Genomic DNA, 24956 nt, shown 5'->3' with positions numbered 1-24956 from the left:
CTTGATCCCCTTTTCTTATTTTCACCATATCTTTTTGGAAAAATTTAGCAACTCGCCGTCTTTGACATTTTCTGACAGCTTGTAACTTCAAGTTTCTATGCTCCAAAAATTAGAACGATACTTGAACCCGTTGATGAGCTAGAAGCATTTTCGTGAGAGTAAAAAAAATGCGATTTTTCTGAAGTTAGGGGAGACTTGATCCCCTATTGAAGGAGACTTGATCTTTTATTCAGTAAGCCCTAATCCTCGTATAAAAATCAAACAAAACGCCAAGATAGAATGTTGATTGACTATTTTGGTCATGTTTGTTCTCATTTCACAATTTATAGCAGACATAAGAAGAAAATTCTATAACTCTCTACGCTAATGACAATGCATACTTAAAGGCGCTATTTATTATAATTAAGAGAAAATTAATTATTTTTGCTCTTTTCTTCAGACAATTGTTTGATAAATATTAGATTTAGGATAAATATTAGTAATTTCGTAATCAGCAATCATAACGATCAATTCAGAAGAAGAATATGCCGTTTGGAAGGGGGATCAATTGTACCCAACTCTAGGGGATCAATTGTACCCATAATCAACCTTTTAGAAAACATTTTCTGAAAAAAAGTTGAGAGTTTTCCATTGCTTTGAAAATATGGCATTACGAAGTTCATTTTACGCTCGAACGATTGATACATTGGAACAAATATTTTTTTCATAATTTTCCCATCTAAGGATCAATTTAAAGTGATGAAAAAAGATCTTCAAGTTACATTTTGTGAAATTTTTCAAACAAAGTTCAAATACTCAAACAATTATTTTGTTAAAATTTTTTTAACTACAAGAATTGTTATTTTGCTCATTTTGGCACATTTTTCTAGAACATTTGATCTTTGTACGACATTCCAGTTTCGAGATATAGCTAAGGAATCAAGTATCCCCAGAGATCAAGTATCCTCATTCTCCCCTACTAACTAGGAAAAAATATTTACAAAAAAAATGTTAACGGTACTTTAGAAAAAAAAAATTAGTTAAAATATATGTGTAACAAAAAATAAAAAATTAAAAATACTGGCATGAATCTCTTGAAATCTTCTTGAAAAGATTACATTCATAAAGCTCAATCGCTTAAAGCACAAAAAAAGAGATCAGGTCATTTATTTTATTGGAGCCTGATTTTCCCTGATTTTTATACTCAAGGTTCCCTGAATTTCTAAAAAAAAAAGTTGGCAACACTGCTTCAAAGCATTTGTTTTCGACCAGACAGTGGTATCTGATGCAACGATCTGATAAAGGATGGAACGATCAAAAATTGTTTAAACAATAAAACGTTTAGAGTATGTTTTATTCTTCATTTTGAAATTTCTGTTTCTCCATTTTGAAGTTCATACATAATAGGGCATCATAGAGTAAATCACTATATATTGAACCAGGGCCGTGGTGAGTGATTTTTAGCTATGATTTTTTGACCAACAATGCACGAATACAAATGAAAAATTAAAACAAATTACATATGTTTGTTACTATATGATTATTCATTTTTAAGGACTTTGACATTCAAAGTTTTAGTATTCGCATTAAATCGTAAGTTTAGAAAATTGTTCCTAAAACTCAGAGGTGAATCTTTAAATTTGTTAGGAAGTCTGGTAGATCAAACTTAGCTGATTTGGGCAAAAAATAAGCTTTTTTTTAGGAAACTCTTCCATTTCTTAAAAACAAACTTATTCTATACTCAAATCAAACAAGTTCAAACTGTTCTTCAAATTTAAAGAATTTTGCCTTTGATGAAAATAAATCATATTTTCAAAAAAATAAAACATTAAAACCATGAGATTTTCGGATCAAATTATAAACTTGAACTAAATTAACGATTTTAGTTTTAAAATTGACTTTAAAAAACTGCAATAATATTACATTGCGGACCAAATACGAGATATTTCGTTTTTTCGCTAGCCGATAAATCTAATAATGAAACTTCATTCTACAAAATGGAATACGACACTTCCCGTTACTTAAATATCTATATTAATTAAGCAGAATTTTGTCTATTGGGTTCTGGAACATAAAATGCCAAATTTTGGTGCCCTTTATGTGTGGAAAATGTTAAACATTAGGTGAAGATTTTTCTTTACCAGTAAATATTTCTTATAAAAAATCAATTCCATAATGAAAATCCTGTGGATAATTTTTTAAATAAAATATGGTTTTTTGCGGATAAAATAAAAAAACTCAAATTCTAACTTTAATTTGTGATTTCCAGCTAAATTGTGTTTCCAAACTAATTTTGTTGATAAAATTGGAATCTGGAACTTGAATTGACAAGCAATTTTAACACATTAAGAACCGCCAAGAAATATATGACCAGAATCATCAAAATTTGGCATTCTATATCTCAGAAACCCCTGATTTTTTTTAAGTAACAAAAAATGTTGTTTTCAATTTTGTCGAATAAAGTTCAACACTTTAATTCAGTCCATTCGAGTTATGAGTTTATTATGAATTTGTTCTGAAGTGTTAAAAAAAACGATTTTCGAATCTTATTCCAGATCAGAATTTTATGAGCCAAGTTATAGAGCCCTCATTCATGAATCTATTATTTTAATTCTGTTTTTAAGGTTTAATTTAAATTCACTATTCAAATTACTTATTTTTTATCTGAATTGTAAATCAGATTAAAATATAAATTTACAAAGATCTGAATCTTACTTTTCAATTTTGGATTGCCATTTCGAAGTTTTAAATTTTTGAATTTTGTGTAAGATTAAGTTCAAGAACTTCAGATTTGAACATAAAACAGAATTTATCTTTTTTTTTTATATTCATAAAACTTTAATCTAAATATTGAGAATAAATGTGATCTCGAAAAACATGATTCAAATTTTATGTGAAATGCATAACCAAATTTGAACCAGGATTTCAAAGCAGCTCCTCATTTTTAATTTCTTATGATTATTTGAACTGAAAATCAAGAATCTTGAACAGGATACAGAATCCAAAATACGAAAATAAAAATACAAATTTGGTTAGGGGAACTATGGAATCAGAACCTCTTAATATTTAGCCCTGAATTTGGAGGGCCAAGTGAGAAAATTTTGGAAAAGTGTAGCAGAATTTTGGACTTGGGATGGGTTTTTGAGGTTTTGGCATTAGTTTTGAGTCTGGATTGTTACTCTTGATTAACCTTACTTAATTATCATAATTTGGTTCTAAATTTCAATTTTTTAGTGTAGAGTAAAATATCTTGCTTGCTGTTTTGGATTCTCATGGGGTGTGGTTTAACCCCAAAACCCCCCTGTTCCTACGGCCATGTATTGAACACCATCTTCGGGGTTCAATGAATTTGGCCTTTTTTTTCTATCCATCGGGAGAAACGTTTATGGTGTTTTCCTCTCAAAACAGCGCGGAGTTGAAAACGTTCAAATTTCTACCAATGACAAACCAGAATGATTGTCGTGTTAGTGTGCAATCACTCATAAATCTCTAGGATTTCACATTTAGTCCGATTCCTTGACAGTAAAATGTCAGGTTTGTTTGATGGTAGTCAAATTCAATGACAAAGGATAGAGATGCCGATGCCACCCCCTGGTCTAGGTCTGCATGGGCTTCATAGATCTACGTGTAAGCAAAGATGCCTTTGTTCTCTCGTAGGCGACGCCAACATAATGTCTATGGTGCTTTTTTAGACTGAGGTACACTGAGATCATTTTTCCCAAAGCCAGGAGAAACGTTAAACAATAGAACCCCGCTTATCCGAGCTCTGGTTTTATGAACTTTCGCGTTGTCCCAGCCTGGGTTGCCAGGTGCTCAGATTTTTCTGTAAAACACAGAATTTAGCCCTTCGTCCAGATATTGGTCAGACACAGATTTTGTCCAGATTTTTGCTCAGAGTGCCCAGATTTTACAGACTTCTACCCAAAGCGCTCTAGCTTTGACCTTTCCACCTATCAATTTTCATTTCTGTCTTAATTGCTTTCTAACTAGAATTTCAATTTGCCGATATGCCATAAACTTAGATAAGAAAATAGAGTGATAAAACCAAATAAATTCATGTATATTAGAGTGCCCCAAATGACCCGACTTTTGAAAAAGTTATGTGCTGCAAGCTAAAACTAATCCTAGGCATAGTGCAAGATCTCATGCCAAATTTTGGCCAGATCGATACACGGGAAGGGGTCGCTCAACAAGCCTGAAGTTTGTATGGGATTTTGAGACATACACTAGGCCTTAAATTAATCTTAGCCTGCAGCGCATTACATTTTACAGGTTTTGAATTTCCCATACAAATTTGGGGCAGTGTAATGTATAGGGGAGAATGAGGATACTTGATCCCTGGGGATACTTGATTCCTTAACTATATCTCGAAACTGGAATGTCTTACAAAGATCAAACGTTCTAGAAAAATGTGCCAAAATGAGCAAAATAACAATGCTTATAGTTTAAAAATTTTTTACAAAATAATTGTTTGAGTAATTGAACTTTGTTTGAAAAATTTCACAAAATGTAACTTGAAGATCTTTTTTTATCACTTTAAAATGTTCCTTACATGGGAAAATTATGAAAAAAATATTTGTTTCAATGTATCAATCGTTCGAGCGTAAAATGAACTTCATAATGCCATATTTTCAAAGCAATGGAAAACTCTCAAACTTTTTCAGAAAAAGTTTTCTAAAATGTTGATTATGGGTACAATTGATCCCCTAGAGCTGGGTACAATTGATCCCCCTTCCAAACGGCATATTCTTCTTCTGAATTGATCTTTATGATTGCTGATTACGAAATTACTAATATTTATCCAAAAACTAATATTTATCAAACATTTGTCTGAAGAAAAGAGCAAAAATAATTAATTTTCTCTTAATTATAAAAAATAGCGTCTTTAAGTATGCAATGTTTTTCGCGTTGAGACAAAGTTGTAGAATTTTCTTCTTGCGTCTGCTATAAATTGTAAAATGAGAACAAACATGACCAAAATAGTCAATTAACATTCTATCTTGGGGTTTTGTTTGATTTTTATACAAGGATTAGGGCTTCCTGAATAAAATATCAAGTCTCCTTCTATAGGGAATCAAGTCTCCCCTAACTTCAAAAAAATCGCAATTTTTTTACTCCCCCGAAAATGCTTCTTGTTCATCAACGGGTTCAAGTATCGTTCTAATTTTTGGAGCATAGAAACTTGAAGTTACAAGCTGTCAGAAAATGTCAAAGACGGCGAGTTGCTAATTTTTTCCAAAAAGATATGGTGAAAATAAGAAAAGGGGATCAAATATCCCCAATCTCCCCTATGTATAGGATTTGATCCGTGAGTGCCAGATTAGACTGAAAATCACGCTTGTAATCATTGGTATTTTACCAATCATTCTTTAAACATTTTTTTTTTAATAAGATCGGCATGGTGCGGTACGTGATAGGGATCAGTGTTTGTTATATAGTTCTCAACAAGAAAATAACCGGAATACGAACACAGCACAAACCCCTACCCCCCAGCTCACACGCATCGTCAAATTTATTTTTCAGTACAATATTTGTGATCTTCCTTGTGCACAGACACACACAGACTTTTTTTCAAAATTGCCCTGATTTTTTATCCTCAACACCTGGCATCCCTGATCTCAGCCATCAGGTCGACAGAAGATCCATATATTCTCGAGCTTTGCGCCCGGATTGTATGCAAAAGATGATCAGTTTTTTTTAAAGTAATTTTTAACGACTGATGATTATTATTCTTTTTTAATTTAATTTGGCATTTCAGTCAAAAGGAAGCAAATACTAAAATTAACAATTTGCCCGACGTTTCGGCCTTTGGTCTTGGCCTTCCTCAAGGGTTATATTGCATTATACTGTATGTGTTCCTGAGTGTATCGGATGTGAGGGGAAGTTTTGCTGGTATCTAACCTTTATCTTGTATGTTGTTATCACTATGGTCATAATTATATAGGGGAGAGTGGGGTATCGTGGGCCATGGGGAAACGTGGGCCACTTTTAATATCTCAGATGTGTGTTGAGATAAATATCTCAAACCAACTGTCATCGTCGTCGCTTTGCGTGAGCATATATTCCTATGTGTTGTTGACTGAAATACGCATTCTATGCTTCTTTTATTTATCAAGCTTTAAAAAGTTAGAAAAATTTACTTACATAATTAAAAAAATACCCGCTAATTTCATCGATGGAGAACCTAAAGTGCATAACAAAAATATGCTCATACCCTTATGATCTTAGTTTTGTCATGATCTTTCACGTGGAAAAGGAATTTTTGATGAAACATCAATAAGTCACACAAACGCAACCAATTTGCAAATCATAGCTTGTGGGGAATCGTGGGCCACACATCTTGAATCACTTATATTTTTATGTTTTTATACACATTCAGAACTTAAAATACGTTTAACCTATCTGAAAAGTTTTCTTATGCCAAATGAAGAGTTATGAAAAATATTTTGTCCATCTTATATAAGAAATTTTACCAAAACGTTCGCGAGCAAGGTTTTGGAATTTATGCGATCATACATAGCTCTCTTTTTTATTTCATCATCTGAAATTTCTTTAAAATAATGAAATGAATTAGGAAATCACAGTTTTGGGTCCACTAATAAACTTTGCATGATATTTAGTCAATTTGGATTTGGTGGCCCACGATTCCCCACCATTTTTCAAAATCTAAAAAATATTACTTTTTTTCAAACAGTCATAATTTGGGGAAAATAACTTATTAAAAATTTAAAAAAATACCTTATGATACCTTGAAAATGTAGAAAATCATACCATTTTTTATTTTCATTTTATCTTTTAAAATAAAGAAGTTATGGAACAACGTAAAAAAGTGGCCCATGATTCCCCACTTTCCCATACGAATTCCTGACTGTTTTATGCGTTTTTTATTCTTCTATTCTATTCTTGAACCTTCTAATTTTGGTGTGGTTTTGTTTACACTTCACTACAAGTGTAAACAAAACCACACCAAAATTAGAAGGTTCAAACAAATTGTGTCCGCATAAAACAGTCAGGAATTCGTATATAATTATGACCATAGTGATAACAACATACAAGATAAAGGTTAGATACCAGCAAAACTTCCCCTCACATCCGATACACTCAGGAACACATACAGTATAATGCAATATAACCCTTGAGGAAGGCCAAGACCAAAGGCCGAAACGTCGGGCAAATTGTAAATTTTAGTATTTGCTTCCTTTTGACTGAAATGCCAATTTAAATTAAAAAAAAAAAAAAGATGATCAGTAGAACCCCGCTTACCCGAGGTAGTACGGGAAACGACGCTTTTTGAAGTGTGGGCTGCGTCACCTGCCTTGGAGATATCCAAATGAACACCTGAATACAAAGACCGGTGCCGCAAGGAGAATCACGAGCTCTTTCTCTGATTTTCAATTGGTTCTAAGAGCTGTACTATTTAATTATTTCTACGGAAACTTTCAAACTAAGAATAGAAAACTCTGATCCATTGGTTAATTTAATGTTAAATAATAATATCTTCGGCAGTTAAACAACGTAGATTTAAGTACTTCAACGAGGCTAAATTGTCAGATGGAATGTACTGAAAGAAATGTAAATGTTAAAAAATAGGTATATTACAAGAATAGTTAAAAAGAAAATTTATAATTGTCATTTAAGTCACGTAACCTCCAAGACCTTGGCAGTTATTGATTGATTTGAAATGTCTCGGTGCCACCTCAGATAACACGAACTATGTACAGTAGAACCCCGCTTATCCGAGTGTCCGCCTTATCCGAGCCACCATTTTTATACAAAATCCTTGTAAAAATGTGTTTTATCAACGTTATTTATTGTTAAGCTTTTAAATCGACGGTTTTTTTTTTTGCACTTTTAAAGTCTCAACGAGCGAGAAACTTCGGATAAATAGATATAAAAATAAAATCCATGTTGGTGCCGAGCTATGCGCCTGGATGATATGCAATATTGGAGCAAAAGGATAGAGTTTGTCAATATATTTTGTTTAATCCGAGGTTTCCCTTATCCCAGGTGCTTCTTTTTTTCCCATCATCTCCGATAAGCGGGGTTTCATTATACAGTGGAACACCGCTTTTCCGAGGTAGTCGTGAGAAAGACCACCTCGAAGGAAACTTCGGATAACACGAAATACAACCCTATCCTTTGCCCTGGTTTTGAACGCCATTCAGGCACATAGCTCGTTAGATATATGGATTTTATTATGCTATTTAACAGACTTTTTCGGCAAGTTTAGACTTTTAACTCGTCGAAAAACGTTGATAAAAAAAATCAACAATGTAACAATAACAATAGCTCAGATAACTGGATCTTGGATAAGCAGTGCTCTACTGTAATATATTTTGAGCAGAGAAAACGAATAAGTAGATCCGTTTGATTAGGCAAGATTATTTTAAAATATTAACTTTAAAGCTCACGATTAATTTGTATACTCTTGTTATCATCGAATGGTCGATGACAGTGTTCGGCATCGCTTACTGAAAAGTTAGCGGCGCTAATTAGATCGCTAACTCGGTCAAAGTTAGAGATCGCTAATTAAAACCGCTAAATATTGCGTAAAAGTTATCGATCTATAATAAAGCGCTAATCGCTAATCAATAGTAGACAGTTTTGAAAAAGATACGCAATACACAAATTTTGCAGCCTTTTTTAATTATAATATTGACTAGGAAAGTTGTTAAATGATATCTATAGGGACAGTTTTCAAACTTATTTTGTAATATTTCTGTCCATATCAGTTGTCCACTTTTAGTTTTTTAGCGTATTTGGTGGAATGTAAAAGGAAAAACTTTTGAAACAAAATTTTCAAATTATTCACCTGTTTTTTTTTACATCAGTTAATGCAAATATTCTCATTAGGTAGATGTTTTGTTTTGTCCGAAATATTTTTTTCATCTTTTTTGACATTAATACTCAAAAGATTGATTGATTTATTGACTTTTTTGTTCTGGAAATCTCATTTTTTTCACAACTTTTTCATCTCTTTTATATTCAAAGAAGGCTTATGATTTAAATTCAAGTGAAGACAATTCAAAAAGACGCTTTTTCCTATGATTCCAGTCAAAATCGAGATCGAATAGTTTCTGAAATCAATCTATAAGGAAAATTTAAATACCTCATCGGATTCAAAATTTTTAATCTGAATAATGTCGAATTTATGATCTTGGCCAAATTCACACTTCAAAGAGGTAGCGTTCTTCAGTTAGCGGAACTAAAAATTAGCGGAACTTTCTTATCCGCTAGCTGGAGAAAAATTTAGCGAGAAAATAAATTCGCTAACCAAAAGTTAGCGGACTAATTAGCGATTAGCGGATTAGCGTTTTTGTGCCGGACACTGGTCGATGACATTTGTGTGCTTCATCTGTTTTTGTACCTGATCATTAAAAAAATCAACGTCTTAAGTATATCTATGCTGCATAAAATGGAAGCGCCTGCGCTATTATGAATTACCACAATTCAACCGCTTTCGTTCGGATTCGAATATTCCACGCGTCGTATTTTTCTACGCACGCAACATCGGGATGAAAATTGCTTTTTTTGCTCCTATAAGCATCATTTCCCGTTAAAACAGCACATTTTCACCAGATTCAAAAGCTGATCGGTGAGATCGAGTGTTATTTTAATGAAGCCTTTATTATTATTTTTTCGCCACCCTGAAACAGGAAATTGAAACTGGATGACAGTTATGGTGCTCCTCGACCATCCGCTCACGCTATCATGTTCAATCAACTGTCGAATTGGTTGTGTGTGATATTCACCGGATACCTCCATAGATTCGGGCTTTCCAATTTGTGCTGGCGGGAAAAGTGCAAATTGGTGTGTTGCGAGTGTTTGTTTGTGTTACTTGTTTGTGGAAGCTGTTTAGTGAATCTGGTGTTGATGGCTCACCTTAAAGCGCTATTTTTGCAATATTTTCATGTTGAATGTTCTACTCGAAAGCTGAGTGAAATAATCTACTGAGCTACGCTTTAAAAAGGTAAATATAATTGAATTAACTGTACAAAATACGCGCTATGCGCCCTACTTAATAAATAACAGACCAACGATTTGTTTGTAAAATCAGTATCAAAAATGGTATAAGTACCACTGTTTGGAGTTAAAAAACGAACTCCGCTAATGCTGTACAAAATTGACAACAATATAGAAAAGGATACCACATATCTACAATTGTGTTAGCCAAAACAACTCTAGGAAGAAAATTTATTTGAAGGAAACAGTAGCACAACCGTGATAACAGATACAAAAATCAAAAAAGAACAAAAATACACTAGAGGAACAAACGGTGATTGCGATTTAGATTAGATTGTTTAGAGAAATGCTCTACCTGTATCTGAAAATCCAATCATAGATCAGGCTGATTTGAAAAACATTTATCATTAATGATCAGTTTTTACATAATGGACATATTCGGTGTTGACTTTAAATGTTGATTGTCTAAAGTTCGCAAAAAAAATGATCCCGTTGGCTGCACAGAATACGTCTTCCACGGAAGGATATCGGAATCATTGTTTCATTTCTTTTGAAATATTTACGACACTTTTTAAGACATACATGTGAATACAATTAAAATATACCTATATAACAATGATGGAGTTGTACATTGATTGGAGGAGATCGTATTGTTGTTACACTTTTAACACAATCAACGAACTAGTTGAGGATGAGACGACCAGTAGATGAAGTTGAGTAATGGAATGATTGTGTGCCTACAATTAGGCGCATTGTAATTTATAATTTTTATGTTCATAGATATGATACATTTCATTTGTTGGCCAAAACTATTTTGTAAATATGTTCAAATACAAGTGCTTTAATAAATTCATTAAGATTTTATCACAAAAACTTTTTTCAACACTGATTTTCACTCATGACCAGTAACGGGTATTTTTGTTAATTTTGCCAATCATAGGTTTTGAACTCTATATAGCTGTCGCAAAACCTACAAAAGATTGAAGATATTCGTTGTAAGTTAGAAAAAAAAACAATTTTAACACCAATAAATTATATATTTCTCCATTTATTAGCTTTTAAGATGGCAAAGCGGTCCGCCATTATTTTCGCATCATTGCATTATTTTCGAGGTGATCAAACAGGCCGCATACAATCAGCACGTGAGCCGCATGCGGCCCTCGAATGGCCAGTTTGACATGCCTAGCTTAAATCATTCTATTTGTTCAGGCAACTTAAAACAAGTGTTTCAAAACGCCTGAAAGTATACTATTTTAAATAATATTTTAAAGAATTCTTAATAATTATTTTTTTTATTTATTAACTAGTGATAAATAAATTTATTAATCCTTTTCAGAAAGGTATCTATTTTGAAAGCTGTTAAAATTTTAGGAAATAAGGATATATAAATTCAGGGTTTTCAACGGTATAATCATTAAGCTTTATAGACTTTTAGACTTAAGTTGAAACCTTATCAATTAATGTTTAAACCAAACCATTGAATTGATTCGGATATCTGATAAGTGGTTTTCGCTTTCGGTGTCACATAGTTTCACTCATGATAAAACAAGAGAAAAACATTGTTGCAAGACTTAAAGGCTATGGATTCGGAAGATTGGAAAAACATAAAAGTACAAAGCTTTCATTCGATAACCATTTGTTTCGTCTATTTCTTTTTCTTTCTTATGATATTTCACTCACTATTTCGCGGAGATAGCTCATTCTGGGCCACCCAAATCCGTATTCAATTGGACCATCAATTGGCAGTAAAATAACGAGATAGAGAGAGTCCAGAAAATCTATATTTTATCACAAACTTGTCCGGCTGACGACGACGTCGACGAATGAATGGGACCACATGGTTCATTGTGGGGAAAAATTTCATCATCCGGCTGCGGGTGACCGTGTCGTGGTGCCATCTCCAAAACATAATCCGAACGGAATTGCATTACTTTTTATATGTGTGAAATTGGGTCGTTCACGTTTGGCACAAACTATAAAATGCCAAGCAGATTGAAATGTCATCTGCTAGAATGAGAGTGAGTGTTGTTCTGGTTGAAAGAAGAAAGCTATAAATGAAACTATGCTCTGCGCCATACTTTCCAAAAGCGATGCAGAAGAAGACACCGAAGAAGCTTCTCAAAGTTTGACAAATCCATTGAGCTTTAGAAGAATTGATGTGCATCTCAGTTCATTTTTGTCTTTTTTTGAGACAATGATATCAACAGAAAACCATAAAAATTTGATGCATTTTTTTGTTGAAGTACAATAACGTCAAATAAAGAATGTGAATTTTCATTCTGAATTTCGGTATATAGGTTGCTCATTTCAATATGACTAATTTTTTTCCGTATATTTTATTTACATAGTTTATCCAGTGTCTTGTTTTTTGTCCTGCCAACTTTTTGAAAAATAAAGTTTCGCCAACTGAAGATTACTCAAACTTGCATAAACTGTTATAAAAATTATCTTTTTTTTTAAATACTTCTTCGATGACTTTACCCCTCAAGTTATGCATAAATATTTAACTTTTAAATGTGTGACAGAAAAGACGTACGAAGAACTTTTCTTTGATTGGGTAAATATATATACCCCCTCAACAAAAACATGCTTTTGTTTTTTAATTGATGATAAAACCGAAATTTTATTATCTTTCTTTTTTTATGGTATGCAAATCCCCACCATCTAAAGGTACCGTCATTATCATCAAGCATGAGGCAACAACTGAGCTAGACGCTATATACACTGCCGGCCAAAAGTTTGGGATCACCCGCTAAAAAACATGCAAAATTTGATCGTTCATATCTCAGCCGTCTTAGGACATATTGCAAATCTTCTGATCTAATTTGAAAGATAATGAGCAATAGCTATTTCGGAGGTATTTTGCCCACAAATAATGTTTTAGTTTTGCCCCTAAATCTTAACCTAAAGTTAGAACATTTTCAAAAAATCGCACTCAATATTCAAAGCCGATCATCTCGCGATAGGGTGAACCAAATTTCAAAATTTGAGTTGCATTAGAATCCGTATTCTATACTTCTCAAAACACAATCAAAAAATTTTGTGCAAAAATTTAAGAATGTACTTCTAATTAATAAAATAGACACTTAAGTTATCGTCCAAAAGTTTGGGATCACCCCACAGTATGGTGTATCGGCCAAAAGTTTGGGATCATTCTTTTAAAAAACATGCAAATCTATTACCTCCGAAATAGCTATTGCTCATTATCTTTCAAATGAGATCAGAAGATTTTCAATATGTCCTAAGACGGCTGAGATATGAACGATCAAAATTTGCATGATTTTTAGTGGGTGATCCCAAACTTTTGGCCGGCAGTGTATGTATACCACAACACATATTTCAATAAAGTTATCATTTTATGAAAACATAATATTCATTACATAGTTTCTTACATCGTGAGACAGTTTTTTGGGTTCTTTATTCATATATAAAATTCACAAAATCGAGCAATAGATGTACAATTTTTAACATTTTTGGATGATGTAAAAACCATTATCCAGTATGACTGATTGGCTTGATGGTATCACTTACAAATTTAAATTCATGCGCGGTCCTATGGGAGGAGTGTGATCGAGGTGATCATCCTCACCCCACCAAGCGGCAAGAAACTGTTACAAAATACTCGCAAACGCTGGAATTTATTTGAAAACTTCCTAGTAAATTTACTTTTGAATTTTCGAAATTTTCCACTCTGGGGGGTGTTTGTTAAATAAAAGAATTAAATAATCTTAAGATTGGCTTAAGATTGAAAAAAAGTCAGTTCACGAAACTAAAACAGCTGAAACTTGCAATTCCCTGGACCGAATTTCACCAAACAACTTTTGTTGAAGTTCTTACAGCGTTGAATTTGGATTTGCTGACCATATACACTGCCGGTCTTCACTTCGGGATCACCCCCTCAAAACCAAAAAAAATTGTTGGGCCATATCTCAGTCATCTTATGAAATATTGCATTTCTTTTGATCTCATTCTCAAGTCGATGAGTAAAATCTTTTTCGTATGATTTTGGCAAAATGTACATGGGTCATTCCATGTCAAGTGTGCACAGCGAAAAAAAAATCTTATCGAAAATTCGCGAAACTTGGCCGAAAGACTTTCTGAGGCCTACAAAATAAACCCTCAATTTTTGAGAATGATCCGCCCACCCCTCGTTCCAGGACCCTCCCTTCTTTTTTTCACGATTTTGAAAAATTCATCATTTTTAAAATACTATATCTCCGGACTCAAAAATCATACCAAAATGACAAAATATGCGTTGTGTAGATTTTATTAAAATCTATCAATTGATGTTATTTATTTTTTGAAATAGTGACGTCTTAAACGTCAAAACATAGCTCTAAAAATAAAACGTTATTTTTCGCAAGGAGAGTATATTTTTTTCTTGAATTTTATAATGAAATCATAAAATTCAAGAAAAAAATATTAAATAAATTTTTTGAGAAAATTTTACGTAAGAACCAATTAAAATCCCAATATAATATTTCTTGTTTTCGAGATATGAAAGATTTAAATTTTACTGTCCATAAAATTTTTTCTTAAAGTATCCCCTTAAACTTTTGGTGACCCATTCACGATTTTCTGGACTATTTAAATTTAAAATCAGCATACAAATGATGTTACCTTCTAGTGAGCAGCAAATTTTTGTAAAGATAAGATGCTTAAAACATAAAATAACACTTTTTGTTTCAATTCGTTTTGCTATTGAATAATAATTTTATTCATTATCACACTGTATAAAATCATTAAGCAAGAGCTTCCTTAGCGAATGCTGCGAATGAATTAATGTGAGGATTTGGTTCATTTTTCCATAAAACTGTTAAACTTATTCACAGAAAATGTGTAAATGTCGAGAATCTGCTCGTATGTTGATTACCTTACTTACATGAATAATGGCGATACTGGTCTAACAATATTGACTATTGACGCACAGCATTTGTTCATGCAAAGTAAGCACAGCAGATTTTTTTTTTGTCGACACCGAGTGGCACTGAACAATAGCAATTTTTTTAAACTGATTCTCTGATCATTGTGAACGAATTGTTGCCGCAACTGCTCGCTTACTGCTACTTGCTAGTAGTTATGAATACAACTTCTAAAATCGAAGATTGCGGTTGAAATATCCAGTTGCCTTCTGTTACTGCATTAGAACGGAGATGTCTTAGTGACTTTTTTTGTCAAGCTTCTGAATAGTCGGGAACAGTTTTCCGAGCATGGCAAAAGCAACGTGTTCAATTGGAAAAGAACTTTATAAGCGATGCTCAGTGGATACATTTTTCAAGAACACACGACTTTTTACCTCAAGGGAGTAGAATTTGTTCAAATTGTGATCAGAAGTGCATAATCTGAAGTCTGTCTGCAAAAACCATTCTAACAAGTTTGGTAAATTGTATCCTGTTTCGCAAAATGTTGCTTATGTTGAATGCTTTCAAATAAGAATAACATTGACTGGCAGGTTTGAAGCATCTGTGGCAATCAAAGGAATTCGTTCGTTTCACGCCGCAATCCCTTTAGATGCTGGAAAAATAGGAATGAAATATTCAATGTATGCAAAAAAAAGACTATATAAAGCTGATTTAACTTGCAGAGTTGGAACGAAAAAAAAGTAGAAACAAAATAGTTATATTTCGAATAAAAATATTTCATAAACCGAAAATGTTGTTTTCCGTTCATTCAAAATGTTATTTCAAATTTTCTTTAGTTATGAAACAAATCATGAAAACAAAAAATCTGTTCAACCATGGAAGATGTGACTAAAAATTTCAACGATTGGTGCACTCTAGTGAAACCACTGAGTGCTGCGAGTAAATATTTGTTAGACAATTCAATTTAATTCTTTCATATCTCGAAAACAAGAAATATTATATTGGGATTTTAATTGGTTCTTACGTAAAATTTTCTCAAAAAACCAATGAAATCATAAAATTCAAGAAAAAAATATACTCTTCTTGCGAAAAATAACGTTTTATTTTTAGAGCTATGTTTTGACGTTTAAGACGTCACTATTTCAAAAAGTAAATAACATCAATTGATAGATTTTAATAGAATCTACACAACGCATATTTTGTCATTTTGGTATGATTTTTTAGTCCGGAGATATAGTATTTTAAAAATGATGAATTTTTCAAAATCATGAAAAAAAGAAGGGAGGGTCCTGGAACGAGGGGTGGGCTGATAATTCTCAAAAATTGAGGATTTATTTTGTAGGCCTCAGAAAGTCTGTCGGCCAAGTTTCGCGAATTTTCGATAAGATTTTTTTTTTCGCTGTGCACACTTGACATGAAATGACCCACATATATGTTAGCTTAATATGACTTTAACTTGGCTTAATGTAGGAAAATTTACAAAAAATGGACATTAAATTTAAACCCGATCAGTGGGTGGATCGAATTTAAAAATTTGAGTTACATTCGATTTTTTTTAGAAAGATCAAAACACATTTGTTAAATTTAGAGCTACAAATTTGCATAGTGCTTTAAATAGTTAAAATTGCTACTTAAGTTAACGATCAAAAGATTGAACTTATTCCTCAGTATGGTGTATCGGCAAAATGCTCGGGATTATGCAAAATATGCAATTTTATTTCGTGCGTCATCAAACAGCGTATCGCAAATCTGATAAATTATATTTAAAGCTGTTTTTGCTTTTTGGATATTTAGTGAAAATTTTTTTCAGACTAACTTCGTAAAAACTTTGATAAATTATTGATAATGTTCACCAAATGGTGGGTATGTTCAATAAATACCTGCAAACTTTTTTCGACCATAACATTATCTTACAAGTTATTGTAGAATAGTTTGGCTCCATGTTTGATGGGTCTGCATATCTCAATCCTTTTAAGAAGTTAAAAAGATTTGAACCTTTAAGTATTAAACTGCCTTTGGGACCGTTGAGATATCACGTGAACAGAAAAAAAATGATTTCTACCCCCTCCCTCTCTTCGTGCACAAGTGTGAACATTTGAAAAACCACTACCCTTCTCCCCCAGATGTACACGTGGACTGATTCGAGTTTTGTTGCTAACATCTAATACTACAGTTAGAAAACCTTAGATTTTTTGTTATTGATTTGTTGTTTGAATGGTTGACTTAGAAGAATGAATAAGGATTTTCTGATAGAAAATAATAAGCTATTTTTTCGTTGGTCTATATCATTTCTTCTTGAAACCGATTTCAATAGAAAAATTAAAAGGTTCAAAATAAAGGTTTAAAATTTGTTCATTTCTTATCATAACTTTAAATAATCTTCAATTTTCAATTTCTTGGTGTATTTTCAATTGCAAGCTCCGACTTTTACAGAATGCATCTCAAAAACCCATGCCGTCAAACGGGGCATCATGCAAAAGCAGGGTTAGATGCAACATTTGTATACCACAATACTCATTCAATTTTTATTCCAATATACTGTAACAAAGTTATCATTGAATGATAACAAATTGCTGATGACATAGTTTTTAACATCGTGAAAGAGTTTTTAAACGTTTTTGATGAAACGTTTTTAAAAAATCGAGCAATAGATGTACAAATTTTTACATTTTTCAATGCCATAAAAAACTTTACCTAGTATGACAGATTGGCTTTATGATATCACCTACAAACTTTATATTGCATTCATTATCCCATACCAACACTGTTGGTGAATAAATATTTTTCGGACAATCACCAATTTTTTTAAATACATATTTTTATAATTCAGTTAGCTGTCTGGGGCAAAATGCAACATAATGCAAATCAGAACTAAGTCTCGTAAATTGCGTTTCCATATGCTGGTATATGATTGTTTTGCTTCATGTGTTTGTTAACATTAAAATTTCATCCATCCTTAGATTTACTTTCATGATTTAAGCTAATAGAATATTTTGTAGTATTTTTTACCCCTAAATGTATGCATCAGTTAACACTGTTTTCTTAACCTTCCAAAGCCGTTCGCAAAATTTCCGTACAAATCTATTTTTGATAAATTTGACCTGCAGTTTACGTACGTTCTCCTGGCCGCAAATATTGACCGATTTCGATGAATTTTAATTCATTGTATAGCTAATTTATTCTAGTTTCTCAATATTGAAAAATAAAGTCGAAATATTTTACGAGATCACCAGTAACTGATTCCGAATGAAAAAAGTCCCGAAAAAGAGCTCTTTTTAGAATGCCTATAACTTGAGACAGGTTTCAAATATTGCGCTGATTTTATAATATTTGGAATTGTCAAGAATAAATCTATCCATGGATGTATAAATTTTTGGTTGTCCAGAAGAAGTTTTGGCCGCTATCCCGGAACTTCCGGTAGAAAAAATTCTTACTTCAAAAAAGTCACCCAATTTTGGCTTTGCATTGCTGTATCTCGGTTACCAATGAATCGATTTTCTTAATTCAAATTTTCGTTTTTTTTCGTTAACTTTTTTATTATTTTCGTAGAACATAGTTGGTTCCTCAAAAATCTCAGTTGTTCAGTATATGGTAATGAAACTCACATCTTTTTTGTCATTTTTCAAACTCCCCCTCGTGTCGGTGGGTTTACGCGATTTTGTTAGCGTGATTTCTCTAAAATTTGAACTCAAATTGGTCACTTTTTATATATCTAGAGATTCATTAGAATCTCCTCTTTCGATTGACATACATTTTGTGTGGTGTTTTGAAAATTTGTAGCAACGTTTTTCGAATTTACTGAAAGCTGACAGATTTCAACCAGTTTGGTCCGCGTTTTCAACAGGTTGGTGTACAAATCTCGCACCCCTCACGTAGCTGCGGGAGAAACAAATCCTGTAGCTCTCTTTTTGTCGCTCACCAAATCTACCACCCAACCCAGCAGCAGGAGGAACTGCCGTCTCGTCGCGTGGTTTGTTGTTTGATTGTGCTGATGCTGATAACGAAATGAATGCTTTATTGTTGTAGGAATTGCTTGAATCTTTTTTGATATAATATTTTAATGGATGGGCAACATTTCTAAAGTTCACGTCCATGATTTCAGATTCAGATTTCAGATTTCAGATTGCAGATTTCAAATTTCAGATTCAGATATCAGATTTAAATTTCAAGATCCGATTTCAGATTCAGATTTCAAATTCAGATTCAGATCTCAGATTCAGATTTCAGATTCAGATTTCAGATTCAGATTTCAGATTCAGATTTCAGATTCCGATTTCAGATTCAGATTTCAGATTCAGATTTCAGATTCAGATTTCAGATTCAGATTTCAGATTCAGATTTCAGATTCAGATTTCAGATTCAGATTCAGATTCAGATTTCGATTTCAGATTCAGATTCAATTTCAAATTTCAGATTCTAATTTCAGATTCCGATTCAAATTCCGATTTCTGATAAAAGTTTCTGATTAAAATTTCAGAATATTTGTTACTTGAATCATAGATTTTGTGTCTCCTGCAGTAGACACTGCTTGAAATAAAAGAAAAGAATCATGATAACATTCAAAACAAATGTATCACTGAAGAATTCTAATGATAAAATATCTAAAAAGATTCAAGAAGCTTATTTCAATTTGGAAAAATAATCTTTCTCTATTTTAAAATCCAAACATTTACTACGCAAAGAGGCATCAGCATCAGCACAATCAATCAACAAACCACGCGGCGAGACGGCAGTTCTTCCTGCTGGTGGGTTGGGTGGTAGATTTGGTGAGCGACAAAAAGAGAGCTACAGGATTTGTTTCTCCCGCAGCTACGTGAGGGGTGCGAGATTTGTACACCAACCTGTTGAAAACGTGGACCAAACTGGTTGAAATCTGGCAGCTTTCAGTAAATTCGAAAAACGTTGCTACAAATTTTCAAAACACCACACAAAATGTATGTCAATCGAAAGAGGAGATTCTAATGAATCTCTAGATATATAAAAAGTGACCAATTTGAGTTCAAATTTTAGAGAAATCACGCTAACAAAATCGCGTAAACCCACCGACACGAGGGGGAGTTTGAAAAATGACAAAAAAGATGTGAGTTTCATTACCATATACTGAACAACTGAGATTTTTGAGGAACCAACTATGTTCTACGAAAATAATAAAAAAGTTAACGAAAAAAAACGAAAATTTGAATTAAGAAAATCGATTCATTGGTAACCGAGATACAGCAATGCAAAGCCAAAATTGGGTGACTTTTTTGAAGTAAGAATTTTTTCTACCGGAAGTTCCGGGATAGCGGCCAAAACTTCTTCTGGACCACCAAAAATTTATACATCCATGGATAGATTTATTCTTGACAATTCCAAATATTATAAAATCAGCGCAATATTTGAAACCTGTCTCAAGTTATAGGCATTCTAAAAAGAGCTCTTTTTCGGGACTTTTTTCATTCGGAATCAGTTACTGGTGATTTCGTAAAATATTTCGACTTTATTTTTCAATATTGAGAAACTAGAATAAATTATCTATACAATGAATTAAAATTCATCGAAATCGGTCAATATTTGCGGCCAGGGGAACTTACTCAAACTCTCGGGTCATATAGACCCGAACAGCCTAATTACGGATTTTTTTGAGCGAGCACTTCCGGTGGTCACAGGAAGTTGCCTGGTACTACAGATTGTGTATTTCGTGATTCCCCAGGGAGGTTTTAAAAATCAAATTATTGCGATTTTTTCTCGAAGAGTTATGATGATTTGAATGTGCGCTTCGGGTCATATTGACCCGAACGACTTTGGAAGGTTAAATTGATTTTAGACAGAAAAAATTTAAAATTCAGTTCGAACAAAACAAAAATTACTGCAATTGGTGCTTTATGCGTTATGACATCACAAATCTATGAAAAACTATAAATTTCCAAACGTTTTCATTTGATTTTCCATTAATTACAGAGTTTGTTGCAACTTACACCTTTTTCTTAGTAGGGTGAAAATCGCATGTTTTTGGAAATTTAAAAATAACTGGTTAAACCAATAATTTTTCTGACTACGTCAATTTGATGTCCCATCAACCTTAAAACTTTTGATGTACAAGATATATGTATGATTATCTGTAAGCATTAAAAAAATTTTTTTCATTTTCTTCTCCAAAAAAGTGTGTATTATTTTCATTTGTAAAATGATATTTGTAACGAGAAATTCACTAAAGTGTCCATACAGTGATGGTTTTAAAATTTCCTCATAAAATATCTTTTTACCCACATGCTTACGATGTGAATAATATCGATTCGCAGATTGTTCATAAAAGATTGTAACAGTTACAGTTGTATTAAAGAATATCGAAGTAAGTACCAAAATTGAGGAAATTGGTTGAAAGTGTCCACTAATTGCATAAATTTCAGAAATAAAAACTCGATTTTGGACTGATTGAAATAAATGCGGAAGAGGAGGAACAGCAGTGTGCAGCAAATATTGAAGACGCAATTTTTTTTTATTGAATTTTTTATAATTGGAAAATCACACTTAAAATGCAATTTAAAGTTTCACCTTTGAAATCTCTTTACCATATGCTGAAATATGATTGTTTCGTATAACGCATTTGTCAATTTCAAAATTTCATCCATCCAAATTCTTTTTTATGATGTCAGCTAGTATGATTTTATGCAGTATTTTTTTACCCTCGAATGTATGCAACACCTATATGCGTCTTCTTTAAAGAGTTTTGATCGAAAAATTGTAAAAATTAATTCTAACAAAAACAAACATAACTGCAATATATTAAAAACTATAAATTTTCAAACGTTTCCATTTGATTTTTCGTTCAAAACAAAGTTTGTTGCATCTTACTCCTTTAAAAAAATTTCTGACTACCGTAAAACGGGGTTACACTGATCAACGGGGTAACTTAGATCGACATGAAGTTTTTCCACATAAACTTCAAAAACTAAAGTTAAAGTTAAAATATCTCAAAATTTTTTTTCTACGTTTTAAAACCTATAAGTTGAGTTTCAAATTTCGAAAAAATTGGCTTGTTTTTGAAAATGTCAAATGTAAGTAAAAATGTAATTCCATAATCATAAAATATCTATTTTTTCGAAGGCTCGCAAACAAACACGTTTAGCAGCATCATGTTAATTTATGTGAGAGATCAACATTTTTCCTTAGTAAATGTATGGTTTTGGTGTAATTTTTGTTGTATTTTGAGGTAAATTTTTGATACTTAAAAAATACGGACATTTTTCAAGAGAAAACCAGTCTAGGACAAAAAGCTAAAAACCCTTTTTTTTCGATTTATTGAACTTAAATAGTTTGAAAAGTTTAACAAAATGTGATTTGTAGATCTATTTTATCACTTTTAATGTTTCTCACATGAAAAAGTGATCATAAAAATATTTATTCCAAAATGTCAATCGTTAGAATTTATTTTAAACTTCGTTTTACCATATTTTCAAAGCAAAGGGAAACTCTCATTATTTTTAAAAGAAGTATTCCAAAACGTATGTTATGGGTATAATTGATCCCTAGAGTCCAAAAAGATGTTTGTTTCTTCTGAATGGTTATCATGAAATCATTATTTTGTATCCAAAAACTAATGTTCATCCAGTAATTATCTGTTAGAAAGTATTCAAAATACTGTATTTTTCTTCTTTAAGTATGCAATAACTTTAGGGTAGTAGACAAACTTTTGGAATTATCTTTGTCTGATACTTACAAATTGTGAAATGAGAACTAATATGGCAAAAAATAGATGATGGAACTTTTGTCTTTGAATTTTACCACATTTTTGCCTAGGGTCAGGGCACCCTGAATTAAGGATCATGTCCTTTAGTAAAGGATTAAGTCTCCTGTAACATAAAAAATAACACATTTTTTTTTAGTCTCACGATAACGCTTCTAGTTTATTTACGATGTCATGTATCGTTCCAACGTTTGGAGCAAATAAACTTGAAATTACACGCTGTCAGAAAATGCAAAAGACGGTGAGTTGCAAAATTTTCTCAAAAAGATATGATGAAAATAAGAAAAGGGCATCAAGTATCCCCATTCTACCCTAACGTTAAAAAGTTTTGCCCCTTTATTTATGCAGCATCATGGTCCATCTTTCAATTTTAATTGTTGTTCGGCCTTAACACATGAACTGCTTTAGTTTGTATTTGTAAATATTATGAAGGTGTTTTGTATCCTTTATGATCAAGAAAACTCGTTGAATCCGTCAAAAAAGAGACTGATCAATGTTACCACAAACCATCAAATTCTGATCAGAGACGAAATCGGTTTGTTAACTTAAATTTAAAATTGTCTTATAAATTTCTGAAACCATGTTTTACGTTCAAAGGAATTCTGCACTAGTTTTAAAAATAAGAAACATGCCACATTCTTCTTAACAGAAAAAAAAACAATCGAGAAATATTGAAAAAGTGATCAATCTTACCCCGTTTTACGGTACTTGTTATATGTTAATTTTAAAAAAAGAAGCTTTTTCTGTATATTTTTACTAAATGATAAGCGATTAGTGCTTTAAGTCAGAGATCGTTAGGTTTTTAAAGTATATTCTGCAGTTTCGATAAGTAATGGCAAACTTGAACCAAGTAAGCGGTTCATTAATTTTTTTTATTTTTTTAGTTGACGAATTCCAAAACAAAGTTTTGTCTGAGCTTCCTGAAGTTGTGTGTTTATCGAAGGGTTGAAATCTGTATTTTTTTAGGTAGATGAGAGATTTTCATTGGACTCGATTGTTAAAATTTGAAAGAAGGCATTCCAACCTTCATTATTTTTACAAACAATATGAACTTTACTCTTTTAACCCACATACATTGAACCACTTTCAGGGATCGGCACTTTTTGCCGTAGAATATTCGCGCCAAACTGAGCCGTTCAATAAAGCAGTCCATTCGTAATGGGCAATAAAGTTTTCCACTGAGCGGAAACTCCAAAAAAGTGAAACGATAGCTCTGCTGACAGCCCGAAAAAATTGTTTCCTTCAGTCCGTTCTTACATAATAAGGATATGGAAGCTTTTGCACCCACTTACCACATTTCATTTCAGCAAAAAGCAGCAGCGTATAGCGGGGAAAGTGCAAAAAAAACGAAAAAGATTCCTACCCTATTGGCAGGTTCAGTCCACCAAACACCACCAGACCAGCCACGATAAAATCATTTCCGGCCCAGCCAAAGTGAAAATTTTTTGACCACGCTCGGTGTGGAAAATTGTTGCCTCGTTTTGGTCTGCTCGACCTGTATTGAAGCGATTTTTCGTTCATGCCAAACTCAAACTGGGCGAGCAAAAAAAAAAACTCTGATTCCTGTGAAGTGAAACAGACAAAATAAAATTACGTCTTCAGGGATGGTCGAGTTAGCCTTTGAAGACGTGTCTCATTTTGATAAAACTCAACTCGCATTTGTCCTGTTAACAAAACGCGTGAATTGGGCGAAAATGGCATGGTGGCTCCAGAGAGCAGAATCAACCGTTATCGTTCTATCTTTATTACTGCTCCAATTATCAGTACAAAGAAAAAATGCGTTGAGAAAAATAAATTATTAATTTAAAATATGTAAGAATAAATTCAAATTCACGTTTTATACAGAATAGTATATGATATAAAAGTTTTTAAACTTGAGTAATCAATAACAAAACAGCCAGACTCAACACGTCCTGCTTTTTTAACATTTCACTGTAATCCAATGAGCCACCCTAACACGAACCTTAGCCCGTGAGCTCAAATGTCGAAAAAAGTATCCCACTGAACTTTGTATATGAGAATTAAAAGTTATGCTGTTGTAAAAATGTGTATTTTATGAGCTTTTCGCGCCACCATTTGTGAATAGAGTCATCCCTGTGGTGCCTCGCGCCGCATTTCTGTCAGCCTGTATGTATACATTAAATGCAACACTTTTGGTATTTGATAGGGGATGAAAGGGGGTGGTGGCGGGATGAGGAAGAATTCCTTCGGGATTGATTGGAGCAGCTCATTTTTTCCAATTTGCACTCCCGTTTTGCTCCCAGCAGCCAAGCCGAACGCCGAGACGCCTCATGTATAGAGTAGCTGACTAACCTCGACAGCTGAGATTTTTGCATTAAAATTTCAGTATTTTGCTGCTTGTTATATGAAACCGTCGAAACAACTTTGTAGCTATATTTATGTTACGTGTTGCTTCTTGAGATTCT

At 32.8% G+C, this 24956-nt stretch overlaps 1 protein-coding gene across 4 annotated transcripts in view; it reads right to left on the bottom strand.

Moving 5' to 3' along the window:
• The window catches only part of LOC129753496 (potassium voltage-gated channel protein Shal), a 784223-nt gene that overhangs the window by 28776 nt on the left and 730491 nt on the right, over window positions 1-24956 (bottom strand). Inside the window, exon 9 of one of the 4 annotated variants that reach the window (XM_055749315.1) lies at window positions 10298-10327. The exons of the other annotated variants lie outside the window; for them this stretch is intronic. Within the exon in view, the coding sequence (XP_055605290.1) occupies window positions 10316-10327 (12 nt within the window). The 3' untranslated portion in view covers window positions 10298-10315. The remainder of the gene's footprint in view (window positions 1-10297; window positions 10328-24956) is intronic. 4 annotated transcript variants of the gene reach the window in all.

This window comes from Uranotaenia lowii, chromosome 3, assembly GCF_029784155.1.
Source record: "Uranotaenia lowii strain MFRU-FL chromosome 3, ASM2978415v1, whole genome shotgun sequence".
In the NCBI taxonomy this organism is placed as follows: domain Eukaryota; kingdom Metazoa; phylum Arthropoda; class Insecta; order Diptera; family Culicidae; genus Uranotaenia; species Uranotaenia lowii.
The sequence above is the reverse complement of the archived record's forward strand: the minus strand, read 5'-3'. Positions and strand labels throughout refer to the sequence as shown.